Source organism: Anomaloglossus baeobatrachus, chromosome 3 (genome assembly GCF_048569485.1).
Source record: "Anomaloglossus baeobatrachus isolate aAnoBae1 chromosome 3, aAnoBae1.hap1, whole genome shotgun sequence".
Lineage (NCBI taxonomy): Eukaryota > Metazoa > Chordata > Amphibia > Anura > Aromobatidae > Anomaloglossus > Anomaloglossus baeobatrachus.
In genome coordinates this window covers 627,900,959-627,920,724 of record NC_134355.1, presented here as the reverse complement: position 1 = coordinate 627,920,724, position 19,766 = coordinate 627,900,959, and the positions used below count along the sequence as shown (strand labels likewise).

The window sequence follows — 19,766 nt, the reverse complement described above, 5'->3', positions numbered from 1 at the left end:
AAAAACGTGAGGCAGGAGCGTGTTCACACCAACAGTCTATTTATTGTTGCAGCATAAATAGATCCAATTTCCCACAATCAAAGTCTCTTCCGGATCCCAGCCGGTGCATATAGACAAATCCTTGGTATAAAAAGTCTTGTTACCTTAGGACCCCGTTAACCGCAGGGGTCTTGTTAAGGTTCTCCTAGGCTCACACTCTTGGCCTGTGTTCACTCCACACAGAGCCAGCTCAGCTCACACAGCATGTGGTAGCTTCTTCAAGCCTGGCTCTCAACTGAGACATACCCTGATGTGCATTGCCAGATTTAAACGAAAATGCTGGACATGAGGATTGCTACAAAACCTGGACTGGGAGGAGGGATCTGTCTCCCTGTTACCCTTTGTGCTATACTCCCCGTAATAGCTATAGCAAACTCAGAGGGACACATAGCGGTCTTCAAATATTACCCCTGTCACTGCCTCACATATTCCCCCCCTCAGTTCAAATGGGCGGGTTTGAACTTTTGCCAACATACAGGGACCTCTGGACAGGGCATCCGCATTGCCCTGCAACCTACCAGCCCGGTGTTCCACAGAAAAGTGAAAGTTCTGCAAGGAGAGAAACCACCTGGTGACTCTAGCATTTCTCTCCTTAGCATTCCTCATCCAGACCAAAGGGGAGTGGTCTGTCACCAGGCGAAAGTGTCGCCCCAGCAGGTAGTAGCGTAGGGATTCCAGAGCCCATTTTATGGCCAGGCACTCCTTCTCCACTATGCTATAGTTCTTTTCTGCCGGGGTGAGTTTTCTACTCAAATAGGTGATCGGGTGCTCCTCTCCATCTACCCCCTGGGACAGAACTGCACCCAGACCCACCTCAGAGGCATCTGCCTGTACTATAAACTCCTTTTGAAAGTCAGGGTTGACAAGGACAGGCTGACCACATAGGACAACCTTTAGCGCCTGAAAGGCTTCCTCTGCTTGTGTTTTCTGGAGGAGTTTGCACAGTTCCTTCGTAATTTTAGACATAAAGGGAGTACCCTGATCGGTCAGGATTTCTTTGGGTTACCCCACGCGACAGAACATAGCAAACAACTCCCGAGCAATAAGCTTCGCCGAGGTGTGACGCAGTGGAACGGTCTCCGGATAACGCGTCGCGTAATCCATCACTACCAGGATGTGGTGGTGACCACGGGCTGATTTTACAATGGGTCCGATCAGATCCATAGCAATCCGCTCAAAAGGCACCTCTATAATGGGTAAAGGTATCAGAGGACTACGGAAACGGTGCGTGGGTGCGGTCAACTGACAAACGGGCCAGGACTCACAGAAACTCTTAATTTCTGTGCCGACCCCTGGCCAGTAAAACCACTGAAACATGCGTTCCCGCGTTTTCTCTTCACCTAGGTGCCCACTCATTAGGTGGTTATGAGCCAATTCTAAGCCAGCTCAGCTCACACAGCATGTGGTAGCTTCATCAAGCCTGGCTCTCAACTGAGACACACCCTTATGTGCTTTGCCAGATTTAAAAGAAAATGCTGGACATGAGGATTGCTACAAAACCTGGACTGGGAGGAGGGATCTGTCTCCCTGTTACCCTTTGTGCTATACTACCCGTAATAGCTATAGCAAACTCAGAGGGTTTCCAGACACATTCTGGGGGACAAATAGCGGTCTTCAAATATTACCCCTGTCACTGCCTCACAATATATATATATGTATATATATACAGTACAGACCAAAAGTTTGGACACACCCTCTCATTCAAAGAGTTTTCTTTATTTTCATGACTCTGAAAATTATAGATACACATTGAAGACATCAAAACTATGAATTAACATTAACACATGTGGAATGAAATACTTAACAAAAAAGTGTGAAACAACTGAAAATATGACTTATATTCTAGGTTCTTCAAAGTAGCCACCTTTTGCTTTGATTACTGCTTTGCACACTCTTGACATTCTCTTGATGAGCTTCAAGAGGTAGTCACCGGAAATGGTTTTCACTTCACAGGTGTGCCCTGTCATGTTTAATAAGTGGAATTTCTTGCCTTATAAATGGGGTTGGGACCATCAGTTGTGTTGTGCAGAAGTCTGGTGGATACACAGCTGATATTCCTACTGAATAGACTGTTAGAATTTTTATTATGGCAAGAAAAAAACAGCTAAGCAAAGAAAAACGAGTGGCCATCATTACTTTAAGAAATGAAGGTCAGTCAGTCCGAAAAATTGGGAAAACTTTGAAAGTGTTACCAAGTGCAGTGACAAAAAACATCAAATGCTTCAAAGAAACTGGCTCACATGAGGACCGACCCAGGAAAGGAAGACCAAGAGTCACCTCTGCTGCAGAGGATAAGTTTATCCGAGTCACCAGCCTCAGAAATCACAGGTTAACAGCAGCTCAGATCAGAGACCAGGTCAATGCCACACAGAGTTCTAGCAGCAGACACATCTCTAGAACAACTGTTAAGAGGAGACTTTGTGCAGCAGGCCTTCATGGTAAAATAGCTGCTAGGAAACCACTGCTAAGGACAGGCAACAAGCAGAAGAGACTTGTTTGGGGTAAAGAACACAAGGAATGGACATTAGACCAGTGGAAATCTGTGCTTTGGTCTGATGAGTCCACATTTGAAATCTTTAGATCCAACCACCATGTCTTTGTGCGATGCAGAAAAGGTGAACGGATGGACTGTACATGCCTGGTTCCCACCGGGAAGCATGGAGGAGGAGGTGTGATTGTGTGGGGGTGCTTTGCTGGTGACACTGTTGGGAATTATTCAAAATTGAACGCATAAAGAACCAGCATCGCTACCACAGCATCTTGCAACGGCATTCTATTCCATCCGATTTGCGTTTAGTTGGACCATCATTTATTTTTTAACAGGACAATGACCCCAAACACAGCTCCAGGCTGTCTAAGGGCTATTTGACTAAGAATGAGAGTGATGGGGTGTTACGCCAAATGACCTGGTCTCAACAGTCACCAGACCTGAACCCAATCGAGATGGTTTGAGGTGAGCTGGACCGCAGAGTGAAGGCAAAAGGGCCAAAAAGTGCTAAGCATCTCTGGGAACTCCTTCAAGACTGTTGGAAAATGATTTCTGGAGACTACCTCTTGAAGCTCATCAAGAGAATGCCAAGAGTGTGCAAAGTAGTAATGAAAGCAAAAGGTGGCTACTTTGAAGAACCTAAAATATAAGACATATTTTCAGTTGTTTCACACTTTTATAAGTATTTCATTCCACATGTTTCAATTCATAGTTTTGATGCCTTCAATGTGAATCTACAATTTTCAGAGTCCTGAAAATAAAGAAAACTCTTTGAATGAGAAGGTGTGTCCAAACTTTTGGTCTGTACTGTATATATATATATATATATATATATATATATATATATATATATGGATATATATGTACACACACATTCACTATCCAATGACAGTGATCAGTGAGCGGGGTCTAATGAAATGGGTCCCTGCATCTCTTCCGGTGCTGGTTGGCTGTCAGTGACCGCTGTCAGCACGGATCTGTCACTGAGTTTTTATACAGTGACAGTTTTACTCCATTATGGACATAGTAGGTCATAATGCGGGAACTCACACCTGCTCATGGCGTTCTACAGTATGTCCGTCATTCGTTATGAGGAGGATAAATTGATTTTGGAATCTACAAAATGATATTTCGTAACTGGCATAAAGAAACGTGTCCATGTAGGTTACAAAGTGACAGTTAAAGGGTATTCTCATCTCCAAGATGAGCTCAGCATAATAATAGTAATATTAGCAAATACCTCTAATTAGAAATGTATACCACCTGGTATAGGATACTAGAGATGTAAATACCCCTTTAATTATTGTATGAACTATTTTCCATAAATGCATGCACATACAGTTAGGTACAGAAATATTTGGACAGTGACACAATTTTCGCGAGTTTGGCTCTGCATGCCACCACATTGGATTTGAAATGAAACCTCTACAACAGAATTCAAGTGCAGATTGTAACGTTTAATTTGAAGGTTTGAACAAAAATATCTGATAGAAATTGTAGGAATTGTACACATTTCTTTACAAACACTCCACATTTTAGGAGGTCAAAAGTAATTGGACAAATAAACCAAACCCAAACAAAATATTTTTATTTTCAATATTTTGTTGCGAATCCTTTGGAGGCAATCACTGCCTTAAGTCTGGAACCCATGGACATCACCAAACGCTGGGTTTCCTCCTTCTTAATGCTTTGCCAGGCCTTTACAGCCACAGCCTTCAGGTCTTGCTTGTTTGTGGGTCTTTCCGTCTTAAGTCTGGATTTGAGCAAGTGAAATGCATGCTCAATTGGGTTAAGATTTGGTGATTGACTTGGCCATTGCAGAATGTTCCACTTTTTTGCACTCATGAACTCCTGGGTAGCTTTGGCTGTATGCTTGAGGTCATTGTCCATCTGTACTATGAAGCGCCGTCCGATCAACTTTGCGGCATTTGGCTGAATCTGGGCTGAAAGTATATCCCGGTACACTTCAGAATTCATCCGGCTACTCTTGTCTGCTGTTATGTCATCAATAAACACAAGTGACCCAGTGCCATTGAAAGCCATGCATGCCCATGCCATCACGTTGCCTCCACCATGTTTTACAGAGGATGTGGTGTGCCTTGGATCATGTGCCGTTCCCTTTCTTCTCCAAACTTTTTTCTTCCCATAATTCTGGTACAGGTTGATCTTTGTCTCATCTGTCCATAGAATACGTTTCCAGAACTGAGTTGGCTTCATGAGGTGTTTTTCAGCAAATTTAACTCTGGCCTGTCTATTTTTGGAATTGATGAATGGTTTGCATCTAGATGGGAACCCTTTGTATTTACTTTCATGGAGTCTTCTCTTTACTGTTGACTTAGAGACAGATACACCTACTTCACTGAGAGTGTTCTGGACTTCAGTTGATGTTGTGAACGGGTTCTTCTTCACCAAATAAAGTATGCGGCGATCATCCACCACTGTTGTCATCCGTGGACGCCCAGGCCTTTTTGAGTTCCCAAGCTCACCAGTCAATTCCTTTTTTCTCAGAATGTACCCGACTGTTGATTTTGCTACTCCAAGCATGTCTGCTATCTCTCTGATGGATTTTTTCTTTTTTTTCAGCCTCAGGATGTTCTGCTTCACCTCAATTGAGAGTTCCTTAGACCGCATGTTGTCTGGTCACAGCAACAGCTTCCAAATGCAAAACCACACACCTGTAATCAACCCCAGACCTTTTAACTACTTCATTGATTACAGGTTAACGAGGGAGACGCCTTCAGAGTTAATTGCAGCCCTTAGAGTCCCTTGTCCAATTACTTTTGGTCCCTTTAAAAAGAGGAGGCTATGCATTACAGAGCTATGATTCCTAAACCCTTTCTCCGATTTGGATGTGAAAACTCTCATATTGCAGCTGGGAGTGTGCACTTTCAGCCCATATTATATATATATAATTGTATTTCTGAACATGTTTTTGTAAACAGCTAAAATAACAAAACTTGTGTCACTGTCCAAATATTTCTGGACCTAACTGTAGGTTACAAAGTGACAGGTAAAGGGTATTCTCATCTCCAAGATGAGCTCAGCATAATAATAGTAATATTAGCAAATACCTCTAATTAGAAATATATACCACCTGGTATAGGATACTAGAAATGTAAATACCCCTTTAATTATTGCATGAGCTATTTTCCATAAATGCATGCACATAAGTGTACACCACTAGGAGAAGTCATATAATAAAGTGGGAGGGAAAAGAGAGAATTACTATGTGACTAAAATATAGCTTTCATTGATAAGAATTAAAATCTACTATTGTTAAAAGCTACATCATATTTTTTAACCCATAATAGATGAGCACCAGATGATACTGGGTTATCCCACAGTAATTAATTTCTTACTGATACAAAACACTACGTATAACAAATATACTGTAAATATATTTTTTTACAACATAAAAATACCCTATCTGATAAGAATATAAAGCCCCCTATAGCTCTGTACTCCATGCCTGCATCTGGTACTAATGCTCAGCTACCTTTTTGCCACCTTAAGGGTTACTAGGGAACTTCCTTATAAGGTAAGATGCCCCTTTAAGAATAGAACTCAGGGTTACATTATGACATCACAATTAAGAATCCCTATGTATACCAGTGTTTTCACTCTCATTCTCACTTTGACACTTGTGGTCATTGCTGTTAGTGATAAGCTATATAGCTCTTCATATACAGATCGTGCTTTGCATTACTTTCATTCGAAATGTCTGGAATTTCTCCAGATAAATTTCAGGTGCTAGCAGAACTTCAGGAGATTCTTATCAGCTATGACCCTGACTTTGTGCTACCACTACCCTGTGGCATCCTTAGCTTCACATACCGGCTGGTTATGAAGCTAGTGAGTGACTGCCTGACCAAATACAATCATGGTCAAATTAGCTCAGAATATCTTGAGCATTTACAGCAGAACATCAGGACAGCAGTACAAGAGGTAAATAGCAGACAATCTGCACAAATCTTATAAAAATAGTAATAATAGAAAGTAATAATGGAATAAAAATGTAAGTTTATTCGGTAAAAAGTACCCTAATAAGAATAGCCAAAGAGCCAAAATAGGGCACACAGGCTACATGAGAAGGGAGAGAGTGGGATCTAAAGGATTAATTGAATTAGTGGTGGGAAGGTTGTGGTTGTGGAGGAATAGGATTATTAACTATTTAAGATCAAGGGAATTTTTCACTTTTTCCGCTCCCATATTTTCATCACTTTCTTTCAAGAGTCATATATTTGTAGTGACAGACGTGTGAGGAGTTGTTTTTGTTGTTGCTTTTTTGCAAGAAGACTTGAAGCTGTGAATGGCTCTATTCTTTTTACCATACAATGTACTGAAAAACGGGAATAATATTCCAAATGTGATGAAATGGTAACGAAAATTCTGGTTTTGCTTTTAAGGCTTTCAATATGGAAAAAAATTACCTAAAAACATTATTCTCCATGTCAGTCTGATAAGTGTGATATCATTATAACTAGTGGGCCCAGATCTTGTGAGAATTGGGGGTATTAATGTGGAATATTAATATCTTACGCCTTGTACCAGTGCGCTTCTTGTAGAGTCTCATTTTTAAAAAGGTGTTGTTTTTCTCCTGGTTTAGCTCAATCTAATATCTAAAGCTGAGTGTATGTATGTACTGTATGTGTGTGTATGAGTGTATGTATGTATGTATGTATGTATGTATGTATGTGTGTATGTATGTATGTATGTATGTATGTATGTGTGTGTGTATGTATGTATGTATGTATGTATGTATGTATGTATGTGTGTATGTGTGTATGTCCGCTAAAGGAATTTCCACCGTCGCATGTATAATCACGAAATTTTGCGCACACACTCCATTTGACTCAAGGAACGTCATAAACTATCTTTTGAGGGAAAATTTTAACCCTACGCTTTACAGTTATTCGCCAAAAGACCTGCCTCCATTAAAGTTAATAGGGCTGGGAGCCACAGTGCAGCCAGAACTCAGAAGAATGCGCAGCCACGCCCTTAAGTGGAATGTTGGCATGTCACAATGCAGCCAGGGAAAGAGACAGAGAGACAGACAAACAAAGAAATAGGGAAAAAATAGGGAAAGAGACAGACAGAGAGAGTCAGACAGGAAAAGAGACAGACAGACAGATAAAGAATGAAACAGACAGAAAGAGAGAGAAAGAGAAAGACAGTTACTATCCTGGGCAATGCCAGGTGCTACAGCTACTTGATATATATAATTGTGGGGTTATCATTGTTGAAGTCACCCCTAGATTTGGGTTGTAAAGTTAATAAAGGATGCAGTGACCGTTTTACACCAGTCACAAGCAGCCATGTGTCTTATGTACATACACTGGGTAAGGCGTATAGACAAGGACATTTAATGGTTTACAAGTTACCAGATTCCTTGTCAGTTCCCAATATAAGCATTTTAGTGCAGATAGAAGTAAGATGGTGACATAAAGGGCCTCCTCCATTCTGAACTTTCTCTCATGATTTTCTTGTTTATTTTCATCTCTATAGGCTGAAAGATCCCAAAGTGGAGAATTGGCCTTTATTAAAGAACTGGCCCAAAATGTCCTGAGGGTACTAGAGAACCCATCCTGCCAACTGGAGCATCAGGTAAGGATCCATCATCTTCTATATCTCATGTCATTGTTGTCTGATCTTCTCCAGATTTCCAGTCATGTAGCAGAAGGTCAGATTTATGATGTTTACTTTCTACCTTTGGTTCCAGGCAGACACAGGGTATCGTATGACAGCCTGTCTCCGCGGTTCTATCTGTGATGGCAGTCTGTACTCAGCGGTGCGGAGTTTGTATTTATGCTTCTGTCTTGCTCGGTCATCACAGACTTCCTTCTTATAAATGCTGCAGTTCAGGGAAATTATTAGAGAACAGTTGTATATACAAGTCTATTATATATTAATGTACATTTACTAGAGGGAGCGGCCGGGTATAGTTCATCCCATACTGAAATTATTAAGTAAATCCAGATTTAGATATATATGGTATTTAGTATTTCTGAAATGTTATATTAATTGTATATATTATATCCATCAGGAAACATCAGAAGATGACTCCGAAGAAGGGCAGGACCTAAATAGCCCTGACTGTGAGACCAGTCAGCAGGAGCTTAATACTGATCTGATAGAAGGTAAGCTGATCACCAATATTTTACATTCAAATGTCAAGTAATAGAGAACGGCAGAGAATATGCAGATTTACTCTTCATCCTCTGTATGAGGCCGATAGCTGCACCAGAGCCCCCCCCATAGACAATAATGGAGGGCGCTCATATAATTCTGCTTCTTTTCTGGGGTTTTCTCAGCTTAAAATATAAAAAGAGGCTCATGAGTCCCCGATCATATCATTGTTGGGGATTCAATCAAATTTGCCGCAATCACAGATTTATTTACTGATACAGACTATTAAATGACATCTCTTCATTATTTATCATTATCTTAGGAACATCTGTGCCGGCAAATACTGAATGTGGAATATGTGAGATACCAGAGATCGTCCACGAATCTGCCAGTGTAAGTATCAGAGGGATGTCTGTATAATGATGACTGGGCACGAAATACACATCCCATATTATATCCCATATGACAATGGGATGTCTCTGTTCTTCATGTAGATCAGACCTATTATATGTGATGATGGCATTATTCCTGCCTCCTCTGTGTGATGACCCTCATCATCCCCTGCAGTATAATAATATATTTATATGGAGGATACAACCCTTTAATATAAGAGCGTCTGTGGAGGGTCCGGCTTGTATGACGTCCTCTACATCTGCTGCAGTGTAAACAGCGGGCTATAATATAGACGGGAGATGTTCCTGCATCTGGAGCTTTATTTTTCTGTAGTTTCTATGACCTAATATAATTTCTTATTAATTTATAGGCCGCGAGTGGATCCTTAAATATAATGGGAAGTCCTTGTAAGAGCGACTTTGATCCGATCAAGCTGATCAGCTTTGGAAATTTTGGGTGAGCTTTTCTTTGATATAATATTTATTTCCAAAGACTTCTTATGACGACGCCTATGTCTCTGTGTCCCGCTCATGCAATGTTCCCATACAGAAATTAGGAGTCGATATCACTGTCCACATTTGTTACTATTCAGGACAGATGGGATGGAGTGTGAATGAGGATCTCCTATAGGTGATCATTTATGGAATGTTAAAAAAAAAAAAAAGCCAGCACTAAATGTGCACTAAAGCACTAAAAATTCCAACTGTACTTATTATAAAATTGCGATTTTTGGCCAAAAATTGCAATTTCTTGAGCTACCCCACCACGTCACGGCAAATCTCATTTGGGGCAGTCCTACGCTAAAATATTTTTATAAAATGTGTCAGATGGCCTCACATATGAAATAGTAGAACTGCTCTTAGCAGCACTAACCTGGTTTATTTCAATCCCGTACCCATAACTGAGTCATGGCTGTGGGCGGGACAGGTCCAAGCAAATGCTGCATGAAGTAAATAGCCTGTGGACAGGGCCTGATGACTGTATGCGAACAGTCACCAACCGCCAAAATCTAGACAGGTGGAATACATCCCAAATTAGGGTGCATAGCTAGGTGGGGGTCAGCCACCGACCAATTGAATGAAAAAAAAAACCCAAAAAAGCCAGCACTAAATGTGCACTACAGCACTAAAAATTCCAACTGTACTTATTATAAATTTGAGATTTTGGGCAAAAAATTGCAATTTCTATTTTTATGGAATTTTAGTTTATGTATTTGTAGACACGTATTTCTAGAAATGGTCTCACATCTAGTATTAACCATTAGTACAGAAGATCATTTGATGAGGTCTACAGACAGATTATTAGTAACAATTGATAATTAATCATGGATTTTCCTTTTCTCCAGTGCCGTCCACTTAGTGCGCCATAAAGCCACAAAACAGATCTGCGCCATGAAGAAAATGGACAAGCAGAACCTGAATAATACATGGAGTCTTGAACAAGCCTTTCTGGAGAGGGACATCTCAGCAATTGCGGATTGTCCCTTTCTGGTCTCCATGTTCTGCTCTTTTCCTACTAGACGACATCTTTGTATGGTGATGGAGTACGCACCAGGTAGGACACATCCATTGTATATATATACTGCCCACGTCTGCTTAATCCTTATATATACCCAGACTGTGACCACATGGGCGGTTACATGTCCACACAGCATTTACTATAATGTATCTATTACCAAGATGCCTGAAAAATCATTGATCTCTGTGAAATCCTCGGGCGTATGTCCTGACTGAGCATGGCGGCAATTTCTGATAAGGATAAAAGCATAAATTGTTTATATTTGAGCAGTTTTTATAGATGGAAACTTTCGCAGAGAAATACATGAGGCTTGTAGATGGGGCTGGGCTCTATCTCTGTGTATAGGGTATCTCTGTAGTATACAATATATGTTGTGCATTATACAGTTTATCTCTATATATGATTTCCTGTTCCACTATCTTTGATTATTTCTCATTCACCCTCATCATGTGTAATTTACATTGTAACAAACCCTCACCTGTGATATTTGCTTTCTCGTGTAGGAGGAGACTGTGCCAGTCTCCTAAAGAACAAAGGTGCTTTTCCTAATGCCTTGGCTCAGTTGTACATTGCAGAAACAGTTGTCGCTGTGGAATATCTGCATAGCCATGGTGTGGTGCACAGAGACCTGAAGCCTCAGAAGTAAGTGACCCCTGTATTATAATGACGGGGAAGAAAGTTACAGATTGTTATATAGAGTCTATGAGTTATTACTGACGCCATCTTTTCATTCACAGCCTCCTGATAACAGCTACAGGACATATTAAAGTCACGGATTTTGGGCTTTCAAAACTCGGCATTATGAGACCAACGTCCAACGTCTACAAGGCTCCAACTGAGGACATCATCAGAGAGTTCTGTGATAAAGAGGTCGGCTTTACTTACAGGATCTTGTACTTTACAGATCTCTTCTCTTTCTCCTTATCTGATCATTTCTCATTTAGACGTTTCCTTTAATGTCATTTGTTTAAATGATATTTATTGATCATCATCCCTTGTTTTTGTTTGTTTCCAGACGGTTGGCACGGTTACCTACATGGCCCCAGAAGTCATCCTATTGAAAGGATACGGAAGACCTGTAGACTGGTGGTCATTAGGGATCATTCTATATACATTCTATTTAGGATATGAACCCTTTACTGGGGCTACCAAGAAGGAGATTATGCGCAGGATCGTCTATGGTAAGCAAAGTAATCTGAATGCCATGTGATGTCTCTGTTATTTGCTTTGATTTGTTCTGTGCCCAAGTTTCTATTTTGTTAAGAAAAATGTGTTTTTTTTTCATGAAAATGAATTCAGATGCTTTATTTTATGTAATACTTGATTTTTATATAACAGCTGACATACCTTGGACATTTAATGAATACTGTCCTCCACCAAAAGCTAAAGAATTAATCATTGCGCTGCTCCGAAAAAATCCTGCACATCGACTTGGGACAGGTAATATTATCATAGTATTAATAATGATTTATTACACCTCATTGACAAGACAAATGACCATGCCCATGAGGACCAGCACTGAGGGTCTTTACTCCACCTACTTGTCCATTCCCCATTCTTCATACTATGATTTTCACTACATTTCCTTCATGTCTGGCTCTGTTTTATCTTCAGTTCAGAATAACATAAACTGTACAGACATAGAGAAGTTTCTCTGACAATGACTATGTTATTTTCCTTCTTGTCTTCCTTTTCCAGGAGGGGCAAATGAGATCAAAATGCATCCATTCCTGTGCGACTTGGACTTTGACAATCTGCTAAGTCAGATACCCGTGTTCGTTCCTGATCTAAAGTCAGATCTGGACACCAGCAACTTTAACAGTAAGGAACATGAGACGTCCTCCGTAGAAAACGGCTGTGTGTCTTGTCTTTAATTTTGTGTGACAATCAGCTCCCACCATTATTAGTGATAGCATGGTGACTGTCTGACCAAGTCTTATGCTAATAATCTCTTATAACACATTACTTTGCAGCTCGCTATATGAAAAACAAACATGTGGATTCCGATGAGGAGGACACCAGTGAGGACAATAAGTGGCTAGAAGTCCGAAATTTTGTATCACCTTATCAAAGGTTTTGTAAAGTAAGTATGTGGCCAAAAAAATATATAAACCCTATAGTTATAAAAAAAGTTTTAAAATAAATCTATTTTATATTTCTTCATTTATTTTAGCTATCTATCACCAACACTGAGAGGATGACCAATGAAGAGCCTATGTCACCTCCAGGATGTTCCAAAACCAATACTGAGAGGTTGACCAAAGAAGAGCCTGTGTCACCTCCAGAGTGTTTTATAACCAATACTGAGGGGTTGACCAATGAAGAGCCTGTGTCACCTCCAGGGTGTTCCAAAACCAATACTGAGAGGTTGACCAAAGAAGAGCCTGTGTCACCTCCAGAGTGTTTTATAACCAATACTGAGGGGTTGACCAAAGAAGAGCCTGTGTCACCTCCAGGGGGTTCCATAACCAATACTGAGAGGTTGACCACAGAAGAGCCTGTGTCACCTCCAGAGTGTTTTATAACCAATACTGAGGGGTTGACCAAAGAAGAGCCTGTGTCACCTCCAGGGGGTTCCATAACCAATACTGAGAGGTTGACCAAAGAAGAGCCTGGGTCACCTCCAGGGGGTTCTATAACCAGTACTGAGAGGATGACTAAAGAAGAGCCTGTGTCACCTCCAGAGTGTTCCATAACCAATATTGACAGGATGACTAAAGAAGAGCCTTTGTCACCTCCAGGGGGTTCCATAACCAATACTGAGAGGATGACCAAAGAGTCTGAGTCACCTCCAGGGGGTTCTATAACCAATACTGAGAGGATGACCAAAGAGACTATGTCACCTGCAGAGTGGTCCATAACCAATACTGAGAGGTTGACAAAAGAAGAACCTGTGTCACCTCCAGGGTGTTCTATAACCAATACTGAGAGTATGACCAAAGAGCCTGTGTCACCTCCAGAGTGTTCCATAACCAATACTGGGAGGTTGACCAAAGAAGAGCCTTTGTCAGCTCCAGAGGGTTTAATAACCAATACTGAGAGGATGACTAAAGAAGAGCCTTTGTCACCGCCAGAGGGTTCCATAACCAATACTGAGAGGATGACCAAAGAGCCTGTGTCACCTCCAGGGGGTTCCGAAAAACCCTCAAACATGTGAGTAGATAATTATTATTATTATTATTATTATTATTATTAATATTATGTGATTTATAAGGGACGAGTAGCACAAATATAAATCCAGCATGCACCGCCCCATGATTGCTGATCTCTGTAGTTCTGGATTGTGAGAACACTGTAATAACAGCTGAATATGGAGACCAGCCATTCATTTCCAGTTCAATACAGTATTACTAGTTGAGTCCATTATTTCTGGGAGAATGGGGCCTGAGTGGGGAATCTCTTCCGTGTTTTCCTAATTGGCCTTACAGGCAGGTGCTCGTCCTTCTATATTGTTTTTACTTGTAATTTACTTGACTTTCTTCTATCAAACAGACAGAAAGAATCTTCACTTTCCAAATCTGATGGTGGGAATCAGTGTTTCCCTGTCACTAACATTGCGGCATCCTCGCCCTCCGTCTCAGGTATGTACAGATATATAGATCATCCTATTATTTATCTATTCTCTTATATAGCGCTTTTAATTCCACCGCACCTTACAGACATGATCATCACTGTCCCCAGTGGGGTTCCCAATTTACATTCCCTATTAGTATGTCTTCGTAGTGTGGGAGGAAACCGGACAACCCAGAGGATACCCACGGATTATACGGGAAGAACATACAAACTCCTTGCAGATGTCCTTAGCCTATAATAGAAAAGTGTAATGTGAATCTGCACATGAAGGATCAGGAAATTACTTACTTTATTCCCGTCGCCCCACTGTATTTTATTTTTCTTTGTGGGGGGTATATAAAATCCCCCATACGTTTCAAGAGTTATTAAGCCTTTATATTTGGTGCAAATGATTATGGTCTTTACCAAGGGGGTGTGGCACACAGGATTTTTTGGGGGCGTGTCTTCAGACTTCTCATTATGGGAACTATTAGCCACGCCTCTATGGTAAACACCATAAAAATTAGCACAAAAAAATATATCTCTGAACTGAAAAGGGGACGGTAACAAATAACAAACGGCAAACTCAGGGGAGAGCGGGAATAAGAGAAAGGTGAATCCTGGACACTTTTCTCCTGGTGACGAGTTCTCTATAAAGTTACACTGAAGATTTATAAAACTGATTATATAATAACACTGTGTCCTGCTGCAAGTAATGTCATATTAATAAGCGCACATAGATCCTTGGGGAGACACCACATGGCGGCACACAGAATAGTGATAGGTGCATAGTAATCAGGTCACATAACTTTATGAAGATACAAACCTAATCTTTTAGGAATTTATAATCAACATTTTTCTGACTTTTTGATTAGAATCTCCAGTTCAGAAGGGAAGAAGATCTGCTCTAAAACTGGGAAAAAAGCAAAAAACAGAGACCGTAGAAGAGGGGGAGAGAAGGCGAGGTAAGTGTGACCATAAGCTCCATGTTGTGTAATGTCCGTGAGAATTCATGTGGAGCAGATGTGATCTGTGGTGGGATTGTCACATCTATGATGGCTGACGATGGTCCCATACCTGTGTATGGAGAAGGTTCCTCTACCGTCCGGTCATAGTGACACCACTGTACTATCCTCTAATATGGAGTCCCATTACTTACACCAGTTTTTCATTTCTTCTCACAGGTTCTATCTTCCGCCGGATGATATCATGCTGCCGACGTAGATTATCCAGGGCTGCTCGCGCTGTCAGAGAAAGCTGCATTTTTGCCTGCTGTCAGCGGGGCTCCATAGTCATCACAGAAAACCCCCTCATCTAGCGCCCTGAAGAAATTACAGCACATCCACCATCAATACTGTGCTTGTATGGAAGAACTTGTACCACCTATGGGCAGCACGGTGGCTCAGTGGTTAGCACTGTAGTCTTGCAGCAATCTGCAAGGAGTTTGTATGTTCTCCCCGTGTTTGCGTGGGTTTCCTCCGGGTTCTCCGGTTTCCTCCCACACTCCAAAGATATACTGATAGGGAATTTACATTGTGAGCCCCCAAAAAATGAATAAAAATTTAAAATTGATTTATATTTTAACTTAATTATTACTAATTTAAAACTTAATTATTAATGGCATATCAATACTATACATGTCATAAATATTTGATGGGTTGGACACTGGAGATGAGCGAGTATCGAAATATTCGTATTCGTGATACTCGTAACAAGTACTTTGTAATACGCGCGTATTCATTCCGAATGGCGAGTATAATGCAAGTCAATGTGTAATTAGAGTAATTATCTGCTGGACTCCAACAGAAAAATACTCGCATTTCCCAATCAGAAGAAAATTACTTCCATTTCCCATTGACTTGCATTGTACTCGCTATTTGGAGAGAATATGCAATTATTACAAAATACTCGTTACGAGTATCACAAATACAAATATTTCGATACTCGCTCATCTCTATTGGACACCAAACAGGAGAAGAATGGTTCTTTGTCTCCCATTAATGCTTTACACCCTGGCCACAATTGGTGTGATGACCAGAGATTCTTTTATTCCTAAGGTTATGTGTACACAGCGCCTTTTAAATGCTGCCTACCTGCTAAGTAGTGATGGGCGAAAAAGTTCGGGGTCTGTACCGGATACCTAGTATATGTGCACGGACCCCCATTACAGAAGTCTCAGGGAACTTGGTGTAACGGTTCGGATTTGGCCATCCAAAATATTAAAAAACAATTCAGGAAAAAGAAAGAAAATAAGGAATAAATCAGGAGCGTTATACTTACCGAGTCTCCCACAAGGCACCACATCAGGGTCTGCTCATTAACCCTCATACATATTCACTGCTTCCCTCGAGCACTGTCAATCCCAACATGTAGTTGGTTGCCGTCAGACCGCGCCCCCACCCTGTGTGAGAGAATGAAGCCAGCACTGATTGGCCAGACATTTACCAGTTAGTGCCCGGCTGCTTTCTGCTGTAGCCTTTGAGCTCAGCTGTGGCATTCATCTTACATGAGGAAGGAGCGTCAGTCAGGAACTTGTGCTGCACCTGATGCCAGACGGGCAACTAAGCAGCAGGTACTTATATCTGAGCGAAGTGTGTTTATATCTAATATAAACCATATCATACCTCCCAAACGTCCCGAATTATGTGGGACTGTCCCCAGTGAAGTGAATACATTTACTCAGTTCAGTGCATAAATTAAATTCTCATCTGCTCTGGGTTACCAATATGGCAGGACTGAAACTCGTGAACTGATTGTCCAAAGGCAGCAGCTCTACCATTGACCTACTGCCTCTATTGAAAGAGAAAGAGAGATAGATAGATAGATAGATAGATACAGGGATAGATAGATACATGATAGAGAGAAACATGATAGATAGATAATAGATAGATATGTGCCGCCCACGTGCCAGCAGCCGTGCTGCTCGGATCCGGATCCGCGGTGGCTCAAGGGGTCTCTGGACCCGGGGGTCGTGCGGCCACTCGATGAAAGGGGGACTATGTACAGGGGGATTGGAAGTCGTGACGCCACTCACAGTATGTGGTAATGTGAGAGACCACCGCTGCTGTTGGGGAGCCCGGTGACGGTGATGTAGGTGGTGTTGCTGTTAGCCTGTGACCCTGTCCTTGGCACCTCTGACTCTGTTGGACCCGTGGGTATAAAACTCTTTGGGTCCCGCTCACCCGTATGGCTATCAGAGGGAGCTTGCTCTCAGGGTTCACGCGTAGGATCTCTTTGGACTGTATTGGGAAAGTCCTATCCCATCGGTGCGCTAGTACCCCGATTTTGGAGTGGGTTGGGGATGACACTTGAAGTCTTCACCCCCGTTGGGTAAATTACCGGAACACGTGAAGCTACATTCCAGCCTGGGGTCCACGTACCCCGTCGTGCCCTGGCCCCTGCCTGGTGGTAGCTCAAGGCCGTCGGCCACCCTCCTCGGCAGTCCGTGCCCCTTGACACTGTCAATTTTCAAAAACCTCTGGATACACCAATTACATTACAGGAAGTTGCAGAAAGAATCTCTTCCATAAGGTGTAAAAAAGACAGTAGCCTGGATGGAATCCCCCAGAGATGCTGAAGTAGAACCCACTAGAGATTCAAGCTGCAATGGTTCAACTGTTCAATATTGTGCTAAGTGGCGGCTACTTCCCTTGAACCTGGAACCAAGGCCTCATCAGACCCATCCACAAGAGTGGGGATAGGTATGACCCTGCCAACTACAGAGGCATATGTGTCAACAGTAACTTGGGAAAACTGTTCAACAGCATACTGAACAAGAGGATCCTCAGTTTTCTTATCGAGCACAGTGTCCTCCGCAAAAGCCAGAGTGCGTGCCAAACCACCACACCACGGATCACATCTACATCATGCACAGTCTCATTCAGAGCCACGTCTATAATACAAAGCACAGGAAGATATACGCTTTTTTTGTAAATTTTAAAAAGGCCTTTGACTCAGTGTGGCACCCGGGCTTGTTTTTGAAATTGGTGGGTGATATATTCATGTACTCATGGTTACTGGGGTGATGTATTCATGTACTCATGGTTACTGTCGTGATGTATTCATGTACTCATGGTTACTGGGGTGATGTAGTCTTGTACTGATGATTACTTGGGTGATGCATCCATGTATTGATGGTTGCACAAAAAGGAGGAAAAAAAGAGCAAGGTCCCCGGAAAAATAAGTAAACAAAAAATGTAAAAAGAAAAATAGAAATCTTTATTAAGCAATTCACATGTAAAAGAAAAACAGAAATGACAAAAATATACAAATTATATAGATGAGGAGAACAGGAAGATATAGAGAGCAAAGAAATAAACATGATGCACAAGAGTCTGTTAGGAGAGATGAGTCCCCTCCCCAAAGAAAGGGGCTAAATCATAGCAAAAAAGCTTTATATATAAATGGCAATGTGTCAATATATGCACAAAGGGATAGACACATAGCTATTAGATCAAGAGTTTAAATCCCAAACAGTGTGCTTAAGTAAGTCCCACGTCTCAAGCCCTTAGTAATGGCCACAGGCTCCAAATTAAACAATTCACCCACATATTCTATAACATAGACAGCCTCAGTATATGCACTTTAATAAACGCTAATATACCTGGGAGAATAGAAGTCAAAGGGTAAAGCCACAGCATCCGGATGGGGGGGCAATACACGTTTCGCTGTGTAGCAGCAGCTTTTTCTCAGGGGATCATGAAGTGGTTAGAAAGTCCTCCAGTGTCATAGAAATAAGGTTGAACACAGGTGTGTCCAATCAAAGTCAGCACGATCACAGCAGCGCGCACATCCGCCGCTGAGGTACAAAGGGGAGAAGGAGGAGACTAGCGCCACCATAACCAGCGCATGCGCAGGAGCCAGGATGTGTTGTTAAGGCTCCATCACATGCTCACACAGACCAGGTGCCGGGACATCCCCCCACGAGGACGTCAGCAAGCAGGCGCACATGCACAATCACGGTGGCCAGAGGACAGCTAAACAGCTGGTGACGAGGTATCTGATAGAAATATTGCATGCAGGGAAGCAAGAAGGAAAGTCATGGACTATATATATATTGTGAGGTAGGGCAAAAACGTGAGGCAGGAGCGTGTTCACACCAACAGTCTATTTATTGTTGCAGCATAAATAGATCCAATTTCCCACAATCAAAGTCTCTTCCGGATCACAGCCGGTGCATATAGACAAATCCTTGGTATAAAAAGTCTTGTTACCTTAGGACCCCGTTAACCGCAGGGGTCTTGTTAAGGTTCTCCTAGACTCACACTCTTGGCCTGTGTTCACTCCACACAGAGCCAGCTCAGCTCACACAGCATGTGGTAGCTTCTTCAAGCCTGGCTCTCAACTGAGACACACCCTGATGTGCTTTGCCAGATTTAAACAAAAATGCTGGACATGAGGATTGCTACAAAACCTGGATTGGGAGGAGGGATCTGTCTCCCTGTTACCCTTTGTGCTATACTCCCCGTAATAGCTATAGCAAACTCAGAGGGTTTCCAGACATTCTGGGGGACACAAAGCGGTCTTCAAATATAACCCCTTTCACTGCCTCACAATATATATATATATATATATAATATATATATATATATATATATATATATATATATATATACAGTACAGACCAAACGTTTGGACACACCCTCTCATT

General features: G+C 41.7%; 1 protein-coding gene across 1 annotated transcript in view; it reads left to right on the top strand.

Moving 5' to 3' along the window:
- Positions 1-15,688, top strand: part of LOC142297333 (uncharacterized) — a 29,271-nt gene extending 13,583 nt beyond the window's left edge. The window contains exons 17-34 of the mRNA XM_075341567.1: positions 6,041-6,065; positions 6,217-6,472; positions 8,033-8,131; positions 8,571-8,664; positions 8,976-9,046; positions 9,417-9,502; positions 10,392-10,600; positions 11,068-11,206; positions 11,302-11,434; positions 11,580-11,745; positions 11,903-12,004; positions 12,263-12,385; positions 12,538-12,647; positions 12,738-12,907; positions 13,208-13,717; positions 14,057-14,145; positions 14,992-15,081; positions 15,301-15,688. Of these exons, the coding sequence (XP_075197682.1) occupies positions 6,041-6,065; positions 6,217-6,472; positions 8,033-8,131; positions 8,571-8,664; positions 8,976-9,046; positions 9,417-9,502; positions 10,392-10,600; positions 11,068-11,206; positions 11,302-11,434; positions 11,580-11,745; positions 11,903-12,004; positions 12,263-12,385; positions 12,538-12,647; positions 12,738-12,907; positions 13,208-13,717; positions 14,057-14,145; positions 14,992-15,081; positions 15,301-15,434 (2,606 nt within the window). The 3' untranslated portion in view covers positions 15,435-15,688. The remainder of the gene's footprint in view (positions 1-6,040; positions 6,066-6,216; positions 6,473-8,032; positions 8,132-8,570; positions 8,665-8,975; positions 9,047-9,416; positions 9,503-10,391; positions 10,601-11,067; positions 11,207-11,301; positions 11,435-11,579; positions 11,746-11,902; positions 12,005-12,262; positions 12,386-12,537; positions 12,648-12,737; positions 12,908-13,207; positions 13,718-14,056; positions 14,146-14,991; positions 15,082-15,300) is intronic.
- Positions 15,689-19,766: the final 4,078 nt, after the last annotated feature.